This window comes from Festucalex cinctus, chromosome 1, assembly GCF_051991245.1.
Source record: "Festucalex cinctus isolate MCC-2025b chromosome 1, RoL_Fcin_1.0, whole genome shotgun sequence".
NCBI classification, from domain to species: domain Eukaryota; kingdom Metazoa; phylum Chordata; class Actinopteri; order Syngnathiformes; family Syngnathidae; genus Festucalex; species Festucalex cinctus.
The window spans coordinates 16,070,916-16,095,279 of NC_135411.1; the positions used below are offsets into that span (position 1 = coordinate 16,070,916).

Below are 24,364 nucleotides of genomic sequence, written 5' to 3' on the forward strand. Positions count from 1 at the left end.
ACACAAAAATGTCTTCATTCTTCACAATGAACTGATTTTTACTGAGGTTTGTTCTCGGATTATGAATGTGCTGATAACCAATGACTTCTCAATCATGTTAGTGAGTTCTAAATGTGCGTTTTTATATTTAGATTTTGATTAGTCATTTTGATTATGCTTTAAAACTTGTGACTGTAAAACTCATGAAAGTGACACTCCTTTGTTTATTCCTAAATTGTACTTTGTGATGTTTGATTTGTCACACTTTGCTTCATTATTGCAGATGTGAAGTTTACATTTTCCGTTTATTTAAAGTGTGCATTTTGTTTTTGGAGGACCACAACAAACATTTTTAGCGCCAAAGGAAACACACAAACCACACTTTGATATCTTCGACATGTGACGTGTACAGTTGCAAGAAAAAGTATGTGAACCTTGATGAATAAAGTCGGAGCTCTAGTTAAATTGGTCATAACAATCACGTTGCCGTGTTTTTACAAAACACACCATTTGAATGTCAAGGTGCATTGTGGAAAAACAACACCTAGGCTAATTGCTTCTCCAAGAGCTAATTATAGTCATGAGTCATCCAACTGAGAATCCAATCACTGTGATGAGATTGGTGGTGTTGGTTAGTTGCATTGCACTGAGGGGGGGAAAAAGTTTTCAAAAGTAAAGAAACAATTCCAAATTTCCTCCTCACTGTTTTGCAGTTTTGTCGGTGGTGATTTGATGAATAATTGTTTGATGATTAAATGGAACCAAATGAGGATGAATGGATTACGTTAATATAAGACAATTTTATATATGTTTTTATTCTTGATAACACAAACTTGGATTTGCACACATGATTCCAGTTTCTACATGATGTATTTTTCTGCCTCCTTTCAGGTTTGCCACCGATGGCCCACTTTTGGTTGTAATACCTGCTATGGACCACCAGGGGCTGCTAAAACACAAGGTAACGCGTAATGTTGCTGTGCTGTATGGTTGGAAGATTTGCAAATGTTACGCTCGTCAAGTCTCGGCGGATTCCCCTAATCACCTAAACATGCTCTCGCAAAATGAATTTTCTCGGTATTACTTCCGGTTTGATCGGAAGTGGAAGTCAAAGAAAAGAAAGCAAACAGACAAGCAACAGTTTCAAAAGTTTATTTCTACCATACACAAACTGTACAACACAGCGCATATCTTTTTGTGTGTGTGTGTGTGTCAATTATGAAATCGTAAAAGTAATTTGAATATACAAACTACTTCAACGGAAAACGAAAATCATTACGTCATGTTCAATAAGAAAAATGAAGAAAAAAAATACAATACAATCTCATATCATACTAATAATAATCGTTCCACAAAAAAGAAGCATTTCACATTACAAAACATCAAATACTAACAGGAAGATTGTAGGGGGGATAAATAAATATTATTCACAGAACTTCCTGAGCAAACAATGCGTGTGGTAGGAATTCAATATAAGAAAATATAAATAAAGAATTACATTTGAGGATTCAAATTTTTAGGATTATTTTTAAAATATTTGGATAAAATAGAAGTGGTGCTGGGACAATTTGGCTCTTGCTGATGTCACTTTTTTTTCCCTTCATGGCAATAAGTAAGCTTGGCGACATGGGGATAGAAATTAAATGTGCACTGCTGTTTGTCGGGAAAAATAATTGAGAGCAAAAAACATAATACAAGATTTAGAAGCAGGGCTGGTCAAATAATTTAGTTTTCAGGAACGTCCTCCAAGTGCCAAAGTAAATTTGAGGAAAATGATGCAAAATGTATAGATATTATGATATGCAGTATCATGAACATATGTGAGATGGCATTTATTGTGAATTACAAAAGTGCAAAGAATTGATTTATCAACACGGTAACGTCCTTTTTTTTATGGGGGTAATTTGATGAAACTAAAACGTAAATTGCCATTTTTAAAAGGAGCTACCATTCAAATCTCCCCCACACGATAGAAGAATATACCAAGTGTTTTAAATTAAGAAGTGTTAAGGCTTTTTTAAGCACATGTAAAGATAAACAGGAGTCCATTTGTTTGCTTTTACCTCATAATGTTTGCAAAATAATAATAATCATAATAATAATAATAATTGTCTGTCCCCATCTTGCAATCAGCTACTGAGATATAGAAACAGTCATCGGGAACACTGTCCTCCTATTCGGAAAATAATTATACTGTGCGAATAAATGAGACACCATCCACGTAATACTGCCCTAGCACAAACAAAACATAGTACTTGTAGTTGTTTTTTTTTAAACTGTTTTCAACGGTTTCATATACATTTAGGCACGTACGACATGCACACCTCACGTGTATGTGTGTGTGTGCACAGAAGGCAGTTTCATAATAACTATATTTGATAGTAATGGAAAAAGTGGATTTTTGTTACGTGTTTTTGCTGATTTAAATTTAAATAAATTAGAGAAAAAAAAGGTACAGTACAGTGGCATTGCAGTGTTAACATCATCTAGCATACATTCACATTCCAATAAAGAAAACAAAAGCTTCATAAAAATAGGTTCACTTTTGGTGTACTAGTACTTTTTTTTTTTTTTTTTTTTTTTTTAAGGGAGAGCTAACTGGAATACACGCGAGCCACAAAATTGGAATATTTTTTTTTGAACTTCTCAATCATTTACAACTCTAGAAATAAATACACATGAATTAAATGATGATATAATAATAATAAATACAGTGATGGACAAATAGAATATCGATAATCATGGATGATAATAATAATAATAATAATAATAATAATAATAATGATAATAATAAATAGCCGAAAAGAAAAGCAAGTGCAAGAGGAGTGGAAATCTCAGCAGGATCAAAGAAACCAAAGTGAAAAGCAGTCCAAACGTGGCCGTCCCTCAAAGCGGCGTTCGCCGGTTGCACTCAGACGTGGATGCCTTTGATGGCCTTCTTGATGTTGTCCAGCAGCGCCTTGCACTCGGGCGAATACTCGCGCTGCGACTTGTTGTACATGTCCGTCAGTGTGTTGACGTAAGCTTCGAAGTTGTGCTCGCTGATGGGCCCCTGCCGAGCCAAACACGTGTCGCCATTGAAATGCAATGCGCAGGTGTCCGGCTAATGCGAGTGCGTGTGCGTGTCGTACCATTTGGGGCAGCTGGATGTCGGTGAGGCTGCTGATGAGCGCTTGGCTGAGGCGAGCCAACTCCTTGAGGAGGCCGTCGTTGTGCTGCTCCATCATCTTGTTCTCCTCCTCGATGCTCTTCAGGTTGCACTCCATCGACGAGATCTGCTTTCAGGTACAAAAACGGCAGCGCAACAGTCACATTAAAAACAAAATATAAATACATATATTAGCGCGATCCACTTTTATATGCGAAGGAGTTGATGCTTACCTGCGTTTGCAGCTGCTTCATGTCCGCCTCCATTTGCATGTTGGATTCATTTAGTTCCTCAATGTCGTGCTCCAAATGTTGACTGTCTGCTTTGTTTTCAATGCCTGCAAGGCACACATTTTAATTGGTAAATATATCTGGGAAAAAAGGGGGATGTTCATACCGATACTAGTATGAGTACTCACTGATACCAAGTAACCGATACCACTAAGAGTTTTGGTATATATAACATTTTGGATTAAACCAATGACAATTTTAAAGAAAGCCCTTTCTTTTTTTCATTTCTAACAAAGTCGGAACAATCACTTTGCAATCGAGAATTTAAGTCCAAAACAAAACGCAGCTCTGAATATACACTGAACAAAATTGTTTAATTTGCTCAATTTCTTTCATCAAGTTGTAGCATGAAATGAAATCATCCAGATTCATAAACATGTTTTAAGCAGACTATAAAACTACTTTAAAAAAAATGTATCTGGAAACCAAATGATTTTATTTTGTGCAACCACTTGACAAAAATAAAACTGAGCAATTGAGAAATATTTTTTTTCATTGCAGGATTCATAATTATAATAAATGAATATTTCAAAAGATAATATAATATATCCATCCATCCATTTTCTTGACCGCTTATTCCTGACAAGGGTCACAGGGGTGCTGGAGCCTACAATGTTAGTAGAATTAAGCAGTAAACTTTTGGGGCGTAAAAAGTTGCTGATGTAAGACAAAAACTATTTCTTTTTTAATATACAGTGTTCACTTTGAATTAATTCTGGATTAACTTAATTCAAGTGAATATATAAGTTTACTGAACTATAAGTTTAATGAACTCATAATTATTATCCATCCATCCATCCATTTTCTTGACCGCTTATTCCTCACAAGGGTCGCGGGGGCTGCTGGCGCCTATCTCAGCTGGCTCTGGGCAGTAGGCGGGGTACACCCTGAACTGGTTGCCAGCCAATCGCAGGGCACACAGAGACGAACAACCATCCACACTCACAAGCACACCTCGGGACAATTCAGAACACCCAAATAACCTGCCATGCATGTCTCTGGAATGTGGGAGGAGACCGGAGTACCCGGAGAAGACCCACGCAAGGCACGGGGAGAACATGCAAACTCCACCCAGGAAGGCCGGAGCCTGGACTTGAACCCGAGTCCTCAGGGAGGCGGACGTGCTAACCAATCATCCACATCCCCATATAATATATTGAAGTACAAAATAATGCATGTTCAACTCTTAACTGTTAGGTATGAGACTGTGTTATATATTAAATAGATTACTCTAAAAATAAAATATAAAATACAACCATCCAGAGGAAAAATACCAGTTTGACTGCCACCAGAGGGCGCCTTGGTCTCAGTGACAGGTATCCAGCCTAATTGCAAGTACCCGATACATTAAAATAGCCCGGTATTGGCCCGATACTACCATGTATCGGTACTCGCCCATCACAAAACAAAACAAAACAAAACAAAACAAAACAAAACAAAACAAAACAAAACAAAACAAAACAAAACAAAACAAAACAAAACAAAACAAAACAAAATAAAACAGTTGCTTTCATGCAAGCTTGATTTGCTGCAAACAAATATAATCACACTATTTTAATGTTGTTGTATTGAATAACAACACATATACAAAGTCAGTTGGTTATATAATAGTGCTGGAAAATTAATTTCTTATGTGAAAATAGTTAAGAAATATCACAAGTAAAAAGCAAGGGAAAAAAGGAGGGGCAAATGTTGCAATATTACAAGAAAAAGGTCTTCATTTTACAAGAATAAGTTCTTAATTTTACAAGACAGGGTAGAACAACAAAGTCACAATATTACAAGAAAAATCGTCGTAGTTTTTGAGAAAAATATAATAAAAAAGTAATATGGGAGAAAAAAGTCAGTTTTAATTGTTTATTGGATATACACATGACAATAATATTTTATTTTTTAATTATTTGATAATGCCAAAAAGTCTAATTCTATGTGACTTTAATTACATTAATTTATATGAGAATGACAAAAGTAAAGTTACATTAAAAGACTTTTAAAAAGTTGCAACATGACAAAAATAATGCAGCAATATGAAAAAGATTTTAAGAAAAAAAAATACATTGATAAAAACATGAATTAACAACAATTTGTTGACCTTAACAATAAAGCGAAAAACCGGCACAAATTGGCCAATTTTTAGTTCGTGTTTGATGTCATTATCATTCTCCCCAACCTTTTTTTCCCCCCTTCACTGGCCCTAATATTCTTCCGGATAGCGTGTAAAAAAAAAAAAAAAAGTATTTAAAAAAAAAAAAAAGTATTTAAAAAAAAAAAAAAGTATTTAAAAAAAAAAAAAAGTATTTAAAAAAAAAAAAAGTATTTAAAAAAAAAAAAAAGTATTTAAAAAAAAAAAAAAGTATTTAAAAAAAAAAAAAAGACAAAAATCAGCAAATTCTTTTGCTGATTTCAACAGAGCTAACATCTCGGCCAATTAATCGGTCAGATCCTACTTAAAACAACACTGGCAGACCTGATCAGGTGTACCTAATGTTGTGCTCGCGTGCGTGCGTGTGCTTGTGTCCACTTGTGTAAACTTACCACTGCTGGCCTTCAGTTTAATAGTCATCATCTCCTCTTCCGAGTGCTTTTTCTTGATACTTTGCGCATTCAGCGGGCATCCTGACAAGCTATTTGATGCAAGAATTAGCATCATGCTGGCACATTGACCCATATCATCTCGTGACGCGAAGGTGAGCTTTTTACCTTCTGTGCGTGGCAAACACGTTGTTGGCGTGGCCCAGGCCGTTGCAGCCGGGCAGGGGGCAGTGAGGCAACTCCTGCTTGTTGCTCTTCCAGGCGAAGGGAAGCCCGTTGAGGGACGCTTCCTTCTGTCTCCTGGCGGCCAGCGGACAACTGCTGGCGCTGCGGTGGGACGTGTACTTGCCCGATATGTGGCCCTGGCCCTCGCAGCCAAACACCGGACACCTGATGGAGAAACGGACATGCGGGTTGGAAAAAATTGCCATTTAATTGTAGGACTGCTTCAGCATTCCCACATATGTTATTCGACTTTTTATTCTCCACACTTTTTTGCCGTGTCATAACTCCCACATAATACTTCCAATTTACACCGTTCAATTGCAACTTGCTTCAAAAATTCACGCCATCTTGGGAATATATCATCTGATTTACTTATAATTTCATGTTAAATATAAACTTTTCCCCATTCATTTTCAATGGGACTGATATTGAACTTTTTCCAAGTTCCACTTTCCAAGCTCACTTCCATACATACAATTTCTCATCATTACCAGCTCTGTGATACTGCTCAGTGGAACACTTGGTAAAATGCATTGTCCTGTAATCAGGAGGTCGTGGGTTCGAATCCCACCTCTGACTGTACATTGCAAACGTATCAATGGCAATTATGTGAAGTGGTTACATGTGCGTGGTTCAAATCTCGCTTGGGAAATATTTTATTAGCATTCATTTTTCAGCATTCCCACGGAATTTCTGCAGAAATTTCACTTTGTCTAGTTCCATTTTGATATTATGTCGATGTATATCGTACTATTTTAGCAATAAGCTAATATTCTGCTTAGCTGATATAGTGACATGAGAAGTTCAAAATACTGTTGTCAGCTACAAACACAATAATAGACATTGTTTAAAAAAAAAATAATCTAAAGTGAGCATTATTATCTTTGCAAATTGGGTTCGTGCAGGTGTACCTAATATAGTGGCTGCCCAGTGTATAAGTGTTACTAAATAACCACAAAAGCAAAAATCTACAGTTATATACTGGAGCAAATTGCAGTCTGAGATCATTAAAACAATCTCTTTCAATAACTGGACCGGAAGATCTGTCGACCATTAACTTGATTAATCCAGCCAAATGCTGATTAAAAAAAAGAAGTGGCCAAAACTGGAAATGGACTCAAATAATCGCATTAAGTGCAAGTAACTAATCCACGCTGAACTTTAATGGGAGCGCGCCGACGGGAATTTCATCAAGAGTTGCATTTGCAGGCCTTGTTGTTCATCTTGTTTTGTTGCATGTCACATGTCAACTTCAGTCATGGAGTGAAGTGAATTATACAAATTGTCTCCCTTCATATGCCCATGAATGTCCTCATTTCTATTATTGATAAAGGGGATCGGTGGGGTGCAGAATAAGGTTGCAATATGACAAGAATAAAAACATCAGTTTATGATTTTTATGAAAAAGATTTTATGACACAAGGCTGGTATTTTACGGGGAAGAAAGGTGTAATATAGCAAGCATAAAGTAACACCATAAAATGCAAAATGGTGGGAAAAGTGTATTTTTTTTTTAAATGAATAAGGTTGCAATGTGTATATTTTAAATGTTATACTATGTATTCTATAAAATTTAATATATTGTAAATTATAAGCCATTTTACAAGACTTTATGTAGAAATATTTGAATTTTATGAAGAAAATACTTGTAATATTCCAATAAAAAAACGAGTAAGAATTTTATATGGATAAAGTTATATAATACTAAAGACAAAAGTTTTTGTTTTTTTTGAAAATGTCAAAACGTCAAAACAATTAAGATGGAAATATGAGAATAAAAACTTGACTTTATTATTTTTATGTGAAAAATATTTCAGGAAAAAGGATTTATGAAGAAAAAAAATGTAATCATTCAAGGAAAAAGTTTTACTTTAAAGACAACTATTTCACAATAATAGAATACAAATCTGATTTGACAAGAAAGGAAGTTGCAACGTTACAAGCGTAAGTAGTAACAAAATAAAGACAAAAAGTTCAACATTTCTACATGCATGGAATCTTTTGAGGTAAAACAACAAGGGAGAAAAATAAATACAAATTTAACATATAGGAATAGTATTACATATTTTAAAAGTGTCATTTTTATCAGAATAAAGTCAAAATATTCCTAGAGTAAAGACATTATAAAAAAATAACTTTTTTCAATTCAAAGGATTTTACGAAAGAAGTCTAAATTTTACATGGAAAAAGGTCGAAATCGTGCAAGAAATAAATGACACTTTTCTGATGTAAAATTCGTAATATTGGGATGAAAACCTAATTTTAGAAGTGTCTTCTTTTCTTTTTCTTTTTTTTTTAGATACTTTTGTTTCATTTATGTCTTGTTTTATCTTCTCATCAGCTTTAGCATTGCAAGAGACAACAAAATGTGAATATATTCACAAAATTATATATTTATTAAAAACATAATTTTGGAAATAATAATAACCTATGTTTAGGAGACTAAAGATGTAATACTAGTAGTTATTTGTCATGCGTTGCAAGCAAAAAAGAACCCTGTGAGTGCTAGCTATTGTGGCAGCCAACTTCACAACAAGCAGCAGTTTGGCAGATTAGACACTCGGGTATTTACCCAAACACACACGCACACGCACACACGCACAGGTAGACACAAAAGGGCGGTGCCATATGGGCACCCACCATCCCCCCTCCCTCCTCTCTTCATGTGTATGAGATCCATACCCATTTAATGCCTATAAGCTGATGCATTAGTAATTAAAAAGACCAGAAATCAGCGTCCAGATGTACACGTCCACAAAGGCTCACGTGTCAATTACATGATTGTTTTGGATGATGAGGCCGCCGGCGACGTTTTCTTCACATAATTACAAAGAAAGCTCTCAGAGAGAGCGACAGGGAGAGGGCCGAGAGAGAGAGCGAGCGAGTGATAAGCCTGATATTCTCTTTCAAATCCCACAAAACACATCAGAGCGTACTAATCCCAGGGAAGTAATTCACTAATGTGAGCACAAAAGCCGCTGGTTTTCTTTGTGCAACTTGATGGCCTGCAGGTATACGAAGGCTGCGCGAGCGTGACACTTTTCCCGCTTTTGTGACAGCCAGCAAAACAAGAGCCAACAGAGACAGAAATGTCTTACTTAAGCTCCTGCTCATCTTTGTCCTCCTTGCTCGGGGTGAGCTTCAAACCTCCTTTTCTGGCACGTGGACATCCTGACAGGCTGGAAAGGAAGAACAGAAGGGCAAATTTCAGGGGACATATTGAAAATTGAGACAACTTTTTATTGACTTGTATACAATTAGTTGGGTCTGAGGATTGCCTGTCCATTCATAAAAGTTGTGAAGAACGAGTTAAATTATTATTATTATTATTATTATTATTATTATTATTATTATTGTTGTTGTTGTTGTTGTTATTTAATTTATTTTTTGCTATCTAACCATTTCTGATTCTTACTAAATTACATAATAACCGCCCCCCACAGTGTACTTGGCCCATAAGAGGATCAACTACACTGGGTGAAGATCCAGAGCCCCTTTCAAGCAACAGCATATGAAATAACATCACTATCATGGAGCAACGCCCACATTCCTCATCTGTGCTATTGCCTGTTATCACATCACCTCGTGTCAAAACCGAAAGGTAAGCAGAGCTGCACTGAGTTTTGTTGGGTACACAGGTAAACGATAGCTAACTGGGCTAGCTTCTGATATGTGGAAAACACACACACACGCACACATTGAATAGTGTATGAAGTGATGCTGTACAGCAAAAATGCTTGTTTTTATAGTTTTAGTCAACATAATGAGAAAAGTTCCAGTTTAAAGATATAAAAAAAAAAAGGTTCTAATATTATGAGAAAAAAACATTACATTATTTGAAAATAGTTCTTTTCTAAGTAAAAGTTCTATTGTGTAGTTTTTCAATGTTTTTTTTGTAATTTTTTTTTTGTGAGCAAACCCCTGCTTTTAGCGGAAAACATGTTTTGGATTTTATCCCAATTTTATTCCATCAACATTTTTCGCTCATTTTTGTTACAGACCAAAATCAGAAACTGAATCATACTTTATGATTGTGTATTTTCTGCATGGTCAATTTTAAACAATGTTCTGTTTTTTTGTAAATAAGGGATGACATTTTGGATAGAATTTAAAAAAAAAATCGGATTCATCAAACGAAAAATTTGACAGATTATCAAAATCACTAGTTAAGCATCTCTAATATTGAAAAATGTCCAGCTAATGCATATGATCGTATTGGCTGGATATATTTTCATTAGTACATATTTAATGAACTTATAATGGTGGTGTGTGTGGTGTGCATAATGTGTAAAATGTGTAATGTAATGCAAATATGTTAATTGAAAAAAAATTGGCCGATTTATGCTGAGTTTAAAAGATCCGATTAATCAGAAATCAATCGAAAGAATAATTTGCAAAACTACAAAAGTAGAATTTATAAGAAAATTGTGTGATTAATAAGTGAATAAATTGTCATTTTAGTGCAAAAAAAAAGAAAAAAAAGAAGCCGTAATCAATCATTTTGACGATCGCAAATAATTAAGTTGCAACTTCAATTTTAGGAAAAGGATTAATGGTAGCGCCCTGCGATTGGCTGGCAACCAGTCCAGGGTGTCCCCCGCCTACTGCCCGAAAAGCCAGCTGAGATAGGCTCCAGCACCCCCTGCGACCCTTGCGAGGAATAAGCGGTTAAGAAAATGAATGAATGATTAATGGTAGCATTACCAGTCCAAAGTCATTATTATATCATAGACACAAGTTTCATTTATATTTGCACGCAAATTTTGCCTTCTCAACACATTCCAACCATTTGGTAACAAGACGTCTCCCGCCGAATAAATCAATCAAAAGCAACACAAGAAGTGAAATGGAAAAAAGTACAGCGCGTTTGCGACACAGAGTGAGACTTTCACCATCTGCTCCGATGTCACGCATCTGACAAATGTGTTTCGCCGTCGCCGTGCGCGTTCCCGCCGCCCCTCACTCATGCTACCTTCTGTGCGACGCGTAGTTCCCCGTCACATGTCCGGATCCATCACAACCAGGTGTTGGGCACCTGCACAGCCGAGACACACATCATGCTCATCATGCAAATAGCCGGCGCTGCAAATGCCAAAAAAAACAAACTTCTCGCTAAGTAGTACGTAGAAATATGCATCCTAGAGAGGCAAGGGTGGAGCAGAAGCAGCTTGTTCTGAGGTGTCAAATCCTCCAACAACAACAACAATAACAACAATGGCGAGGTTTTAAATACGTACTTGAGTTCCTGAGAGTTGGCTGCCATCAGTGACTTGAGTGTCTTGTCAGCCAGGGGACATCCAGACACGCTGCGGTGAGGATAAAGAGCTAACAGTCATCTCAGTGCACGCTTTGATCACACCGCTGCATTAAAGCATCTTAAACGACACGCACGTGCTTTTTTATTTGTTTGCAAATATTTAGAAAGCGCTTTTCTTCAGACAAAAAATGTGTTCTAAATATAGCTACAGCAAGCTAATGAGGAAGGCATTTGTTTCAGTCATGAAGTGAAGTTTAGCTTGACTAAAGTCATAATGTTGTCATAAAAAAGTACAAATTTTATGAGGAAAACGTGGGGAAAAGTTGGTCAAACGTTTTTGATGAAAATAGTTATAGTTTTACTTAAAGTCATACAACAAGAAAATACCGAATTTTAAGATATTGTCATAAATTTTCACAGGAAGAAAGCTGTCCTTTTGAGTGAAAAGCGAAAGAAATTAGGAAAAAGAAAAAAAAAAGGTCAATAAGGTCAAACAAGTCGCACGGTATTCATGAAAATGGCTGTAGTTATCCCAGTCACAAGAAAAGTTATGATTTGTGATTTTTTGCTATTTTACAAGAGCGAGTCTTTTTATGAGTAAAAATGAGTGCTGTCAAACGATTAAAACTTTTAATCTGATTAATCACACTTTTTAATTTTGATTAAACACGATTAATCAATTTACTTGAGTATTCGCGTAATATAAATACAAAATACCGTAATATTTTGACATTAACAAATTTTATTATCTGAATGTCATTTGCAAATATTGATTAAATGCATGTACACAATTGCAATTGGGTGCAATTCAGCAATTATTAATTAATTAAAAGCAAATTACTTTTGTTTTATCTAAAGTCCCGTCGGGGTGTTTTTTAAGGCGAAATTTACCACCGAGCACACCAACTGGAGTCACCCCGCTCATTTTGGAACAACAGGCATAGGAAATGCCGTGCATTGACCTCATCACTGACCTGCGCAGCCTTCAATATAACCATCCGCGGTCACGTTCAAGGCTCAAGTGCGGTCCAAAAAAATAGTGCGATTAATATGCGTTAATACGTGATTAATGCGACATTTTTCTGTGATTAATGAAGGAAAAATTGGGCAAATAAAGTCAAGTTAGCCAAATGTTACTTTCTAAAATAGTTGTGGTTTTGTTTCAAAGGAAGGTGTGTATTATTTAGTGACATCTAGTGGTGACCTAATAGAATGCAACAATTTTAAAGCACGCACGCGACGGTGCCTCATAAAGTCCACACTTCGCAAGCCTACCACCAATTAATATACGACCAATTATTTAGAGTGAACGAGCAACAAAGTCAAAATCTTCTATGAATAAAGCTCATTAAGAAGGATAAAAACAATTTAAACATATTGAATTTGTAAGGCTACAAGAATAAGGATAAATTTTTCAGAGATAAAGTTGTACTTTCATGTAGTATTAATATTACAAGAAAAAAAGTCATTCTGTTCTGATGAGGAAAAAAGTAATGATTTTAAAATAATATAGTTGGCACTAGGGGTGTGCTCAAAAAATCGATACGGCAATATATCGTTGCGGGCCTCATCGCAATACACGTATCGATACGCAGGCGTCAGAATCGATATTGCTTGTTAACTTTAAATCGGCAGTTCACGTTTGACTTTGCGGCTTGCATTGTACCTAAAAAATAAAAAACAGTACCGTCTTTGAAGTTAATTGCCTTCAATTAATGCAAAAATAGCTCACCGGTGATTGGACACTGTGTCTTGCTAAGAAAAGCAGAGGAAGAATGTCAACATTTATTTATTGATAAACTTATCATGGCACGTGTCTCAGTGTACCAATTTTCCTATATTTTGTTTAAAAAAAAATAAAAATAAAATGTGTCTTATTCGGGATACATATGTATCGCGATACGTATCGTATCGTGACCCCTGTATCGTGATACGTATCGTATCGTGAGGTTGGCGGCAATACCCAGCCCTAGTTGGCACATCTACTGTATCTAAATCTAAATAAAAGACAACCTTGCATAAAACCATTAAAATATATAAAGTCATCATTTTTAGTTTACGTAGTTTTTAAGGGAATCAAGTTGAGAAAAAAAAGTTCTTTTTTTTTTTTTTTTTTTTTTCCTCCCCCATTTTTTGTTACATCCTTTTGAATATTCGAAAGAAGTGCAACCCTGGCCCGGTGTGTCATGCTAATGAGCGAGTGATTCATTACGGTACCTCCGATGCGATGCATAATTCCCCGTCACGTGGCCGCTGCCGTCACAGCCCGGGGTCGGACAGCTGCGGGAGGGCACACATTTCATACACAGATTAGATGACCGCGAGCAGCTTCCCGTAAAGGGAGGAAGGAGGAAGAGGAAGCGGAGGAAGCAGGCCGGTGGAGTCGGGGAGGGGGCGGGGTTAGTACATTTAGTAAGAAAGTCATCATGTTTGTTTAATGACGTCCGCTAGTGTCAGTGAGGGTCCAAACTAGAGGGTCCTACTAACGCTGCTCACGGCTCTGCAGAGCATGCACTCCAACTAGCAGAGGCAAAAACTCACTTTTCAAAGTGACACATTTCCTCTCAGGCCACATCAACCTGCGGACATACCAGTTACAACGTGATGCAACACACTCCCACGCTATTTGCCTCACGCCGTTTGACAAGGAGAATGTCACCAGAGGACACGGGTAGGGTCACTCTTTGAGGTGGAATGTTTTCATCATTTTACCAGAGCAAAAAAATAATAATAATATAAAGTGTAGAATGAGGTGGTCATCATATGAAGAAAAAGTTGCTATTTGAATTATTGTAGTTGCTGCTTTTAACTCATCCACTCCCGGTCATTTTCTCTTTTACTGGATTTTGACTGATTTTGCAAGACACAGAGTATATTGTATTCTATTGCTATAAAAACATGGAACCAACCAAAATAAAGATTAGAGTCTCTTCTTTCATCGGAAGGAAAAAGTATATTTGTATCTGTTTCAATTTTGCAGCAATTAGCATTAGAATATTAAGTTTCATCATTATTCACAAACCTGTTGAAAACTCTGGGGAAAAGAGCTTGTTGCAACATAACCCTGGTTGATCTCTTATACTCTGCTGCCACCTTCTGGTCATATTTAGTAATAACTTCCATTGCTTTAAGCAACCTCTTCATGACAGAGGCTGCATCAAAGCCTCCTGTATGCTCTAGCATTAAAAATAAAATAATAATAATAATAATAATAATAATAAAAAAATTAAAAAATATATGTTTTTGGGACCATGGCAATATTTAAAATAGAACGTTTTTATACATTTTTGGGAGCAAATGAGTTAATGTGACAACAATAAAGGTGTAATGTTGCAACGAGAAAATTGCAATTTTACAAGAATGAGATCACAATTGTACGGTACACTAATCAGGTATTACCGGTAGTAAGAAAAGACCGAAATTTTAGAAGTTAGGTCATAGTAATAGAAGAAAAAAGTAATTTTATAAAAATATAGTCATATGAAAAGTTTTTCTATTATATGAAGAAACTCATAATATTATATATATATATATATATATATATATATATATATATATATATATATATATATATATATATATATATATATATATAAGTTAGAATTTACAAGAATAAAATTATGTTGCAACTGTAAAGTTACAATTTCACAGGAATTAGGTAACACAAATAAATTAATACCGGTAATAAGAAGCGAACGATATTTTACAACTAAAGTAATAGTACCAGTAATAGAAGAAAAAAAGTAATTTTAGAAGAATAAAATCATATGAAAAGATTTGTAATATAAAAATAAACTCGTAATCCATCGATCTGTCGGATTAAAGATGTAATTTTACAAGAATAAAATCATAATATTAACATTTTTAGTGCCTAAAGTTACAATGTTAGTAGAATTAAGCAGTAAACTTTTGGGGCGTAAAAAGTTGCTGATGTAAGACAAAAACTATTTCTTTTTTAATATACAGTGTTCACTTTGAATTAATTCTGGATTAACTTAATTCAAGTGAATATATAAGTTTACTGAACTATAAGTTTAATGAACTCATAATTATTATCCATCCATCCATCCATTTTCTTGACCGCTTATTCCTCACAAGGGTCGCGGGGGCTGCTGGCGCCTATCTCAGCTGGCTCTGGGCAGTAGGCAGGGGACACCCTGGACTGGTTGCCAACCAATCGCAGGGCTCATAATCAATTAAACTTAATATATTCGCTTTGGATCAACTTCATTCAATCGTGTGTTAATAGTGAAGCGACTTTTTTTAAGTTGGTCAACAATTCAATTTGTAAACTTAAAGATGACTTGACTTAAGTTGGTTCAACAATTCTCTGTGTGGTTAACAAAAGAAAAAAGAAAAAAAAAAAGAGGACGGACTGACGAATACAAAATTTTGTAAAATTTGCACATCTCGAAATAAGAAAAAAGTAATATGTTAGAAAATTAAGTCATAATAATAAGATTTTCAATAAAAAAAAAAAAAAGAATATTTTTAAAAAGTGGTCAAGCTTTTTTTTTTTTTTCTTTTTTTTTTTTTTCTTTTTTTTTTTTTTATGCTTTTAGAGCCTAGTGATGCTAGTTAGATTAGTTTAGTTCGTGAACAGTTTGAGAAGAAAGTTTAATGTTAGGTCTAGAAATATTTTTTTAGAGTCAAGTCACAACTTTGAATTGTATTTGATGCTTCAGATCATCGCCAAAGTTTTGTGCTATTCTATATTTTGTTTAACCCTGGTAACTACTTGTGTGTACCGTCTAGAGTTAGACTGATATGTTTTTGTTTTCAGGGCCAATACCGATTATCAATAATCAAGGAGGCCGATAACGATATTTGAAGCCGTTCATTTCCAGTAAAAAGGGGGAAAAATATTGGCATCAATTTTTTTTAAATACAAATGCCAATCTTGACTTTGTTATATCTTAAAGCATTAATGCTTTTTGAACAATTTTCAGACTTTTCAAAATGTAGAATTTTTTTTCTTCTTTTTTTAAAATCTTAGACAATATACTTAATTTTAAATTAAAAAAAATGTTCAGGGCGCTCCCAAGGTTATCAGTACATCTTAAAAAGTTAAATGGAAACTGGAAACACATTTCTTTGTTTTAGTGTTGAACAAAAACAAAAGGTTCAGAAGGCTCCCACAGTCAGCAGCATCTCTTATAAAGTTAACTGAAAATTTCAATAAATAGTCCCCGGAGGTTAAAATGGTTTTAGCTATACACTTTTTATCGGCTGTCATATTTTGAAATAAGACCAATATTGATATTCGTCAAAATGCCCAATATCGGCGAGGCCGATTAGCCGTCTATCGCTAGTACCGGCATCATTTTTTTTTTTTTTTTTTTATCGGCTGTCATATTTTGAAATAAGGCCAATATTGATATTAGTCAAAATGCCCAATATCGGCGAGGCCGATTATCCGTCTATCGCTAGTACCGTCATCATTTTTTTTTTTTTTTTTTTTATTTTTTTTATCGGCTGTCATATTTTGAAATAAGGCCAATATTGATATTCGTCAAAATGCCCAATATCGGCGAGGCCGATTATCCGTCTATCGCTAGTACCGTCATCATTTTTTTTTTTTTTTTTTTTATCGGCTGTCATATTTTGAAATAAGGCCAATATTGATATTCGTCAAAATGGCCAATATCGGCCAGGCCGATTATCCGTCTATCGCTAGTACCGTCATCAGACTCCAGTCGACATGACTGCTTGGAAAAAAAGTTAATTCAAACAAAACTGGTGGCCTAAAACTTTTGCCGGCACCGTATCATATGCGTCTGTCTGTCACCTATTTATTCCGAGCCACCATCTGTCAGGTAAGCTCACGACGGCTGTGTTGAGCAAAGTTTTTCGCAGACGCACCTCAAAAGCTCTTTCTTGGACTCTCGTAGGAGCATCTTGGCCTTCATCATGCCCGCCTCGCCTTGGTAATGCTGCTCCTCCACGCTGACTTGATCGAACTCCTCCTGCTTTCACACAAAAGACAACATGATATCGGTGTCATGCTGCACTGACCTAAAAGTCACTAATTAATCTGAGCCCCCCCTTGGCACTATAATACTCTTAAAAGACAAACCCCGGGGTAAGAGTGCAAGGCAAAGAGATTACCCTTGAGGATACTTATACCATACATCCATTTAAACTCACACTTAATCCAAATATTTATCATGATGTATGGATTTTTTTTTCCTACCCTCTAGACAAGAGTCACCAGATGTTGTATAGAAAGAAAGCAGGTCACGTGCTAGATATAATCAACAAATGAGTGAAATTAAAAGAAAACAAAAGCCCTAAAGCCCAGATTAAGAAATATTCAGGCCAATGAGCAAACAAGTTCTTCTTTGTTTAACTCTTTGATTGCCAAAAACGTTTAATAATGATCAGTAAAATCACTACGTATGCCGCCATAAACGTTAAATGACATGAACTACGTTTTTATTTTATTTATTTTTTTCTCAGTGCAACCTCTAAGTGCAGTGCTGCCCGGTCAATGGGTTGTGGAATCAAAAACACTAACTATGGCCAGCAGATTGTATCTCTTTTCGTGAATGATCAAAGCCTTTGTCATATCAAAGTTTTTTTTGATAACCTGTGGCAGTAAAAGAGTTAACCAATGGAACTGACAACACCAAATATATATGATATTTTGATCAGTACATCATTATATTTTTACATTTTAGATGTGCGGAATTATAAAACTAAGTAAACCTGATATTAATGATGGCTTGTTGCTGACCTGCTAAATATTTTTAAAATGAAAAAAAAAAAAAAAAATAAACCTATGTGTGTGTGTATACATATATATATATATATATATATATATATATATATATATATATATATATATATATATATATATATATATATATATATATATATATATATATATAGACTACATCAATACACCTGGTTGGTTACAAAAAAAGCAATTTTTTTCTAAAATAAAACCTAATTTTATGAAGAATAAAGTCTCCATTTTACAAGGAGAAAATCATGATAAATGCAAAGCTCAAGTTGTAATTTGACATGACAAATACACACATTTTACAATCATATTTTAGTGCCTAGTGCAAAGTACCGTCAAACTGTGCGCATGGGTGGAGTTTTCTTTCATTTGGTGTTTTGGTATGCCGTTGTGGGAGTGAACATTGTTTCCCAGCCAATGAAAGAGGCTCCCCACGTTCCTTTTAAATTCAGCGCAGGAGAGGCGCGCACAAAGTATTTGACATTGGAAGCAGAAATAAGCTGGATTCCCATGACAATTTTTCGCATATAAATAAAAAGGATATTTCTACAATTTCGATAAAGTACAATTTCTACCTCTAAGCTTTTTCCATTGAAGATTGCTTGGCTACGACTCAGTTGAATATACGCTATTGAAGCAGATTCCCATATTAGATATGCTCGAATTATTTTTAATGAATTGATACCACTTTGGCAGAGTCACATCAAATACGAGCCAAAGTATCTTTGTAAAAGCATGATTTATAAATATTGCATTTGCATCTCATTCCGTTTTGCAGGTGCGGCTAATGAATTGTCCATTAGAAGTGAACTTGATACGGAGACTTGAGCTGATATGAATTTTACCTCATTGTCATGCAAAACATGTGCTTGACTGAAGTTTACGGGGACGGGGCTGTCCCAGCTGTCCCTGTCGCACAGCTGATGATAGAAGGCGGGGCTTATCAGCACGCCCCCGCAGCCTTTGGCCGCCGCCCCCGCCGCCGACTCGGGATGCGCTTGGTCGTCCGAAGGCGCTTTGGAATGGACGCTTTCCTTACTTTTCTTCATGCTCAGGTCTAAGGTGCCGTTTTCATCCATCTCTATATGCATGTCCTGCAGGGAGAGTAAAAAAGAAAAGAAAAAAAGTTAGGAGATAGAGGGCGAAGTCAACCACCCCAAATTTCTTTGACATAATATGTTCTATGCAGCCCCACTGGTCTAAATATGATTATCTGGTTAATATTGTGTTAGTGGAAAGTGTTAGCAAAATAAAGCCATTTTTATCCATCTCTGGGGGTGGCCATTTTGCCACTTGTTGTCGCCTAAAGATGACATCACATTTGCTCAGGTCTCAGATAACAACCAATCACACCTCAGCTTCAGAAAACTGGTTAACTCTGATTGGTCGTTGCCTGAGCTGAGCTACATTGATGTCATCTTCAGTCGACAGCAAGTGACAAAATGGCCGCTCCCTGAGATGGATGCACATGGCTGGATTTTGCTTCATAACTCATATTCCAAAAATGTAACATTAACACATTCACTGCCAGCCCAGAAAAAATGCATTGCATCATTTGACGTCTTTTTCCGTCAAAGGCAGTGAATGAGTTAATCAGAATGTCATGTTTAGTTTAGACTAGTGAGGTCACATATATGTGACTCACATATTTTGTCAAGAAATATTTAAGGCTGACTTCCAAGTCCTTCAATCGTCTAATGTCCAGAACCCGTACTGACGCCATATTCTAGATTGTACCGTACATATGCAGATATGTGGTCGCATTTATAACACTCTAAATATGTCTGGTCCTCTTCGCCAAACCTTCCAGACAGGAAAGCTGTTCTTTATTTTCTGCGCCCGCAGACAACTAAGCTGCAAAAGGGGAACAGATGATCCAACCTGCGAACACTGTTTTATTCATTGACATTGAGTGGGGGCGGGGGGGGCACATCGTCAGCTCAGCAGCAGGCCAGGGAGGCGAGGACGTGTGCGGCGCGGCGGTGTAGGTGTGCAACAACAACCTCGAATCATCAGCGTACAGTATGGAAGGTGATAGCGACGTTACGCAACCGCCTCACATGTGTGCAAATTCAACTTTTTTTGAAATCTCTTGACAACTACTACGAGTGCCTGCAGGATGCGGCTGGGATGCATCAGTGAGCTAATAAATATATTTGTACAACATCGGAATAGTACGTTTAAGTAGCTGTTATCCATCCACCCATCCATCCATTTTCTTGACCGCTTATTCCTCACAAGTGTCGCGGGGGTTGCTGGAGCCTATCTCAGCTGGCTTTGCGCAGTAGGCGGTACAACCTGAACTGTTTGCCAGCCAATCGCAGGGCACACAGAGACCAACAACCATCCACACTCAAGCACACCTAGGGACAATTTGGAGCGCCCAATTAACCTGCCATGCATGTCTTTGGAATGTGGGAGGAGACCGGAGTACCCGGAGAAGACCCACGCGGGCACGGGGAGAACATGCAAACTCCACCTAGGAAGGCCGGAGCCTGGACTCGAACCCGAGTCCTCAGTACTGGGAGGCAGACGTGCTAACCAGTCACCCATCGTGCCGCCTAAGTAGCTGTTATCTTCTTTTGATAAGATGGCACCATTTTCCAAATCAATTCAGTATGCTAACAACTTTTTCTTTTAATGTAATCACTTTGGTCTCCAAAAATTAGTAGTGACTGTTGACTGTGAAGTAAATAGTTAGGAGGTTTTTTTTTTTTTTTTTCCCTTCACATTTCTGATTTTGACTTCAACTTTGGAAAAATTCTAGCCTTTTTTTCTAATACTAGGACACTTTGTCCTTTTCTTTTTTTTTTTTAAATTGTGACTATTTCTTGCTCAAGCCAGACTTGTTCCTGGTGTAATCTATTTACCGTATATTAATAAAAAAAATTCTGAAAAAAAATTCCACCGTATCCCACAGGATATCGACTTTATTCTCGTGAAATTCAGATAAAATTGTAGCTTTTTTTTGTGCTTAATATTACCAACTTAAATTGGTTTTAATTACAACTTTTTACAGGGATTTTTTTTTTACTTTACTTCCTTGTAATATTACAACTTAATTAAAAATTCTAACTTAAATCGTTTAATAATTCTGACTTTTTTTCCCCCCACATAACATTCTGACTTAATTCTTGTAAATTTTAAAAAAAAATTCTCTTAATATCGTGACTTTAATCTCCTAATAATTTGACTTTATTCTCATTAGGGATGTTCAAACCCACTTTTTTTTTAGACCGATACCAGTGCGAGAACTCAACTCTTGAGTAGTCACTGATACAGATACTAGGTACTAATACTACTAGTACTTTAACGTAAAATTCAATAAAATAAATACAATTCATTTGTTTTCCCTTAAAATTGCATGATGCTCATGGCAATTTTCTCCTCTTCTAAATTCTAGTTCCTGATCATAAAATGGCCACCCGATACTAGTATTGGCTGCTGTTCAAGCGAGTACTGCTATCTTGAATTCAGACCAGATACAGATACCCAGTATCGGTACTCACCCATTCCTAATTCTCATAATATCTTAAAATCATGACTTTCTCCTTGTAAAATTCCGACCTAAATCTTTTCATGTCTTTTTCTTTGACATAAATCTCCTAAAAGTACACATATCCTTTTAAAAGTATAACTTTAATCTGTTAATATAGGATTTTATTCCCATAATATTCAACACCAGACCATCTGATGTCCAAATAGCTTTAGTTTAAAGAAAGGATGAGTGGCTGTAATCTTCTTTTCATATGATTACACTAATTTTCATGTGTGTACATTAAAGCTGAGGTGCAGTCAACCCTTCCTTTTTTAATATTTTTTTACTACCTGATCCCTCTCTCTCTCTCGTTGCCAACATCTCTCTTTTGATGTCTTCCCTTTTTATACACAAATCAGAGTTGCTTTCGAATGAGCACATTAAACAGCCCGTTTCCAAGTGGTCTGATTTGATTACCTTTGTAGAGGTTGCCAGGGGCCGCGCGGCCGCCGTCTCGCCGCTCTCCCGGTAGCGAGTGGAGAGGTTGAGGATGGCGGCAGTGGCGGCGCTTTGGGGGGCCCCGTCGTCTTGCTTCAAGTGACTAGGTGGTGGGCTGTGCTGACCGAAGGTGGGCAGGCGGCCACCTGGAGCCGCCAGGAAGCCAGGATGATACTGCTGAGGTGCTAAAAAAATAAATAAATAAATAAAAATCGAGGAATAAATGACAAAATGGATGGTGAATAATTCAGTCGCGGAAGACAGCAGGTGTTGCAAGCAAATGTAGTAATAAGATGCTGGACGACAAGCCATCAAATAGGGGCTCATGTGGCGTTATTAAGCAGCACTTTCAACCATTGTACATATCATGATGTTCAATTAAGGTATTGGTTTAACGATATCAGTCATGCGGTTGTAGTGTGCACTACTTTGGTTGTACATTTAGTCCCTCTGGTGTAGCTAAGTGAGATAACCAAAATATTAGAAATAGGCCTTAATTTAAGCAGGTACCATGAATGATTATCTTTTTTTTTTTTGTAATGCATGTACTACTTTAATCTAAATTTGAAATTTACATGGTAATAATAAAAAAAAATAAAAAAATCCTGCACATTTTACAGCACAGTAAGATGTAATTGTGTGATTTGGGATGACCACAATGTATCCCGCAAGATACGTTTTTATTTATTTTATTTTATTTTTATTTTATTTTTTTTGTAATGCATGTACTACTTTAACCTCCTAAATTTGAAATTTACATGGTAATAATAAAAAATAATAAAAAAATCCTGCACATTTTACAGCACAGTAAGATGTAATTGTGTGATTTGGGATGACCACAATGTATCCCGCAAGATACGTTTTTATTTATTTATTTATTTATTTTGTAATGCATGTACTACTTTAATATCCTAAATTTGAAATTTACATGTTAATAATTTAAAAAAATAAAAAAATTCTGCACATTTTACAGCACAGTAAGATGTAATTGTGTGATTTGGGATGACCACAATATATCCCACAAGATACGTTTTTTTTTTTTTTTATGTGTGAGTTTTTACACTATTTCCATAAAATTTCAACTTGTGTCTCTTATCTCTGAACTATGGCATTTTTTTTCTATTAATAAATACACTTTTAAAGCTTCTAGGAGAGAAATACAATTTTGTTCAAAAATTGGACTGACATGCTTCTTGGGTCAATTTGACTTTACAAAAAAAAAAAAAAAAAGTTTTAATCCAACACTACCCAAAGTTGGGTCAAAATGAGCCAAGAGTCGTTCCAATTTATTTATTTTTTACCAAAACAATGTTATTTTTGACCAATTTTTTCCCCCATAGCACCACAACTTTAGTTAAAAACAGAAAAAAAAAAAAAAAAAAAAACTGTAAAATTCTGAAAAAAAAATTCACTTTGCACCTGTACAATTCTGACTTTCTTCTTGTTGAAATTGAGACTTTATTCTTGTAACATTAACAAAGTTATCCTCCTATTATTATAACTTTATCCTCATAAAATTATGAAATTTTTCTTCTGAAATTGAAGATTTTATTCTTGCAATATGGCAACCATATTCTCATAAGATTGTAATATTTCAATCATACAATGTTGAATGATGACTTATTTTGTTAATGTATGTACAGTATTAATTTAATCTCATAAAAGTTTGAAATTTACGTCGAAAATTAAGACCAAAAAAAAAAATCCTTGACTCATTCTCGCAAAATGACAACTTTTTACTTGCAACATTTAAGACCTTATTTTCATAAACATGTTTTTCATAATATTTTGAGATCCACAAGAAATTCATACTTATTTTTATGAGTTTATTCATGTAAAATTTATAAAACTTCACCCACTAAAATAATGTTTTTTTTTTCCCCAAGTAATATTCTGACTCTTTTTGCTCTGCTATTCTCTTCAACATACAATGCCCCCTCCCCCTAAAAAAAAACAAAAAACAAAAACAGGACTCTGTCATGCATTACGATTCGTTTCTCACAACTTCTGACTTTTCACGCGCAAAATAACATTACATTTTTCCTTTTATCCTCACTGCGCACTCGGCAAGAAGAACTAAAGAAGAGAGTGTAGATATTTTTAAGGTTGTTGGCAATGATCGTTCACCCCATTCATTGACAGCATTTATGTATTTTGCCAACAGGGGCTCTCTACGCTTTGCTTTTTTGTCACGAAAGTCAAGCAACAACAT

At 35.7% G+C, this 24,364-nt stretch overlaps 1 protein-coding gene and 1 long non-coding RNA gene across 8 annotated transcripts in view; one reads left to right on the forward strand and one right to left on the reverse strand.

Moving 5' to 3' along the window:
- LOC144017676 (uncharacterized) overlaps positions 1-24,364 on the forward strand; it is a 121,270-nt gene that overhangs the window by 4,943 nt on the left and 91,963 nt on the right. For both annotated transcript variants that reach the window (XR_013283227.1, XR_013283229.1), the window contains exons 3-5: positions 871-940; positions 3,123-3,264; positions 9,618-9,775. This is a non-coding gene — a long non-coding RNA (uncharacterized LOC144017676). The remainder of the gene's footprint in view (positions 1-870; positions 941-3,122; positions 3,265-9,617; positions 9,776-24,364) is intronic.
- st18 (ST18 C2H2C-type zinc finger transcription factor) overlaps positions 1,116-24,364 on the reverse strand; it is a 68,522-nt gene continuing 45,273 nt past the window's right edge. For 2 of the 6 annotated variants that reach the window (XM_077519423.1, XM_077519460.1), the window contains exons 11-22: positions 22,132-22,337; positions 19,022-19,270; positions 17,294-17,400; positions 13,649-13,711; positions 11,412-11,480; positions 11,147-11,209; positions 9,273-9,353; positions 6,118-6,339; positions 5,953-6,041; positions 3,361-3,464; positions 3,111-3,257; positions 1,116-3,031 (exon numbers count right to left, since the gene is read on the reverse strand). In XM_077519423.1, coding sequence (XP_077375549.1) covers positions 2,891-3,031; positions 3,111-3,257; positions 3,361-3,464; positions 5,953-6,041; positions 6,118-6,339; positions 9,273-9,353; positions 11,147-11,209; positions 11,412-11,480; positions 13,649-13,711; positions 17,294-17,400; positions 19,022-19,270; positions 22,132-22,337 — 1,541 coding nt within the window. In that variant the 3' untranslated portion in view covers positions 1,116-2,890. The remainder of the gene's footprint in view (positions 3,032-3,110; positions 3,258-3,360; positions 3,465-5,952; positions 6,042-6,117; positions 6,340-9,272; positions 9,354-11,146; positions 11,210-11,411; positions 11,481-13,648; positions 13,712-17,293; positions 17,401-19,021; positions 19,271-22,131; positions 22,338-24,364) is intronic. The other 4 variants (XM_077519449.1, XM_077519441.1, XM_077519433.1 and 1 more) reach the window with 4 other exon arrangements.